At 75.3% G+C, this 1,488-nt stretch overlaps 1 protein-coding gene across 1 annotated transcript in view; it reads right to left on the bottom strand.

The window, feature by feature from the left end:
- AMHR2 (anti-Mullerian hormone receptor type 2) overlaps positions 1–1,488 on the bottom strand; it is a gene marked incomplete at its 5' end in the record, with an annotated part of 5,803 nt that extends 4,315 nt beyond the window's left edge. The window contains 2 exon segments of the mRNA XM_080360558.1: positions 437–531; positions 1,482–1,488. Of these exon segments, the coding sequence (XP_080216684.1) occupies positions 437–531; positions 1,482–1,488 (102 nt within the window).

The following is a 1,488-nucleotide window of genomic DNA, read 5'->3' as shown; positions in this document are numbered from 1 at the left end:
ATGGAAAAGGGGAGGAGAGACGGGAGAGACGGGAGAGGCGGGAGAGCCGTCTCCTCCAGCCCAGAGCGGGCAAATCTCCCCACGGGAGAACAATTCTGGGGAAGCACGGTCATCTCTGGGCACTGCGACCTGGAGAAGGGCCAGTGGGGCTGCGGTGTTTACTGGGAGCACTGGAGCTGTGTTTTTGAGGGCATAGCGCGGGGCTGGGGGAGGAGGGGAAGCCGTGGGTCAGCGCTCCGGCGCGGCGTTCGGCAGCGTCGCCGTCCCTCGGTGCTCGCTCGCCCGTTCTGTTCCTCTCCCCGGGGAGCGGAGCCGCCGTAACGCTCGGCTGGGCCAAACAAACACCGCAGCCCGGCCCTGGACTTTGCCACGGGGACAGCGGGTTCCGCAGGGCTGGCGGCTCGGGGCTGTTGGTTGTTCCCCTCCCCGCACTCACCTGGCCCTCCCCGCCGCCCGCGCTGCTGGTGCTGCTGGCGTCTCCTTCGCCCTTCTCGGGCTTCACTGGCGCCATCTCCTCGGGACTCTCTTGGTCTGCGCGGGTGGGAAACGACAGCGGGAATTACAGACATTTTCGGGCGGGAGTTGGGGACCGAGAGCGCGAGGACAGATGGGGTGTCACGGGCCAGGCGGGGGGGACACGTCACGTTGGCGGGCACTCCGGGGGGGCCCTGTCGCTGGCGCGAAGGGGCTGGGAAGCGGAGGGAGCTGCCAAGGGGAGCTGGCAGCGGGACAGGCGGGGGAGGACCCGGCCCCGCTCCAGGCCCCGGCTCCTCCCCACCCGCCCGGGACACTCCCTGCCCCCCCTCCCCACCCCCCGCCCCGGCCCCCCCCGCTCCCGGATCTCCCCTCCCCGCCCGGCCCATGGGATTCCCCAACGTGGATCCAGCCCACGGGGATCCCTGGCCGGGACTCCGGCACCGCACGGGGGTCTCTGCTCCGCAGGCCCCCGCTCTGCCGCCCCCCACTCCCCGCCCCCCCCGCTCCCCAGCAGCGCTTCCGTGTGCCCCCCACCCCCCAAACCCCCGCGGTGGGTCACACCGACCCCCGCGATCAACCACCCCCGGTCCCCCCCGCCCGGCTCCATCCGCCCCCGCACGGCGCCTTCCCCGGGGGGGCTCGGATCGACACCCCCCGCGAACACCCTCCTCCCCGCGCTCGATCTCCCGGACCCTCCCTCGCAGTGCCCCCCCCGCGCCCCGATCACCGGGGCCTCCCTCATCACCCCCCCCCGCCACGCCGCCCCCTCCTCCGCTCCCAGCCCGGCCCGGCCGCCGGGTCCCTCCCCCGAGGCCTTCCCCCTCCCCCGGGTCCCTCCCCCGGCAGGTCCCCCCGGCGCGGCGAGGCGCGGCGAAGGCCCGGCCCGGCGGGGCCCGGCCCGGCGTGGGGCGGGGCCGCCTCTGGCCCCTCCGAGCGGGCGGGCGCCGTCGTTCTGCGTGTGGTTGCGGCCGAGCGCCCCCCGCCCCGCCGGGGCCCGTCCTTACCGCTCAT

The sequence above is a fragment of the Nesoenas mayeri genome, assembly GCF_963082525.1.
Source record: "Nesoenas mayeri genome assembly, chromosome: 28".
Classification (NCBI taxonomy): Eukaryota; Metazoa; Chordata; class Aves; order Columbiformes; family Columbidae; genus Nesoenas; species Nesoenas mayeri.
This window is presented reverse-complemented; position numbering and strand designations above follow the sequence as displayed.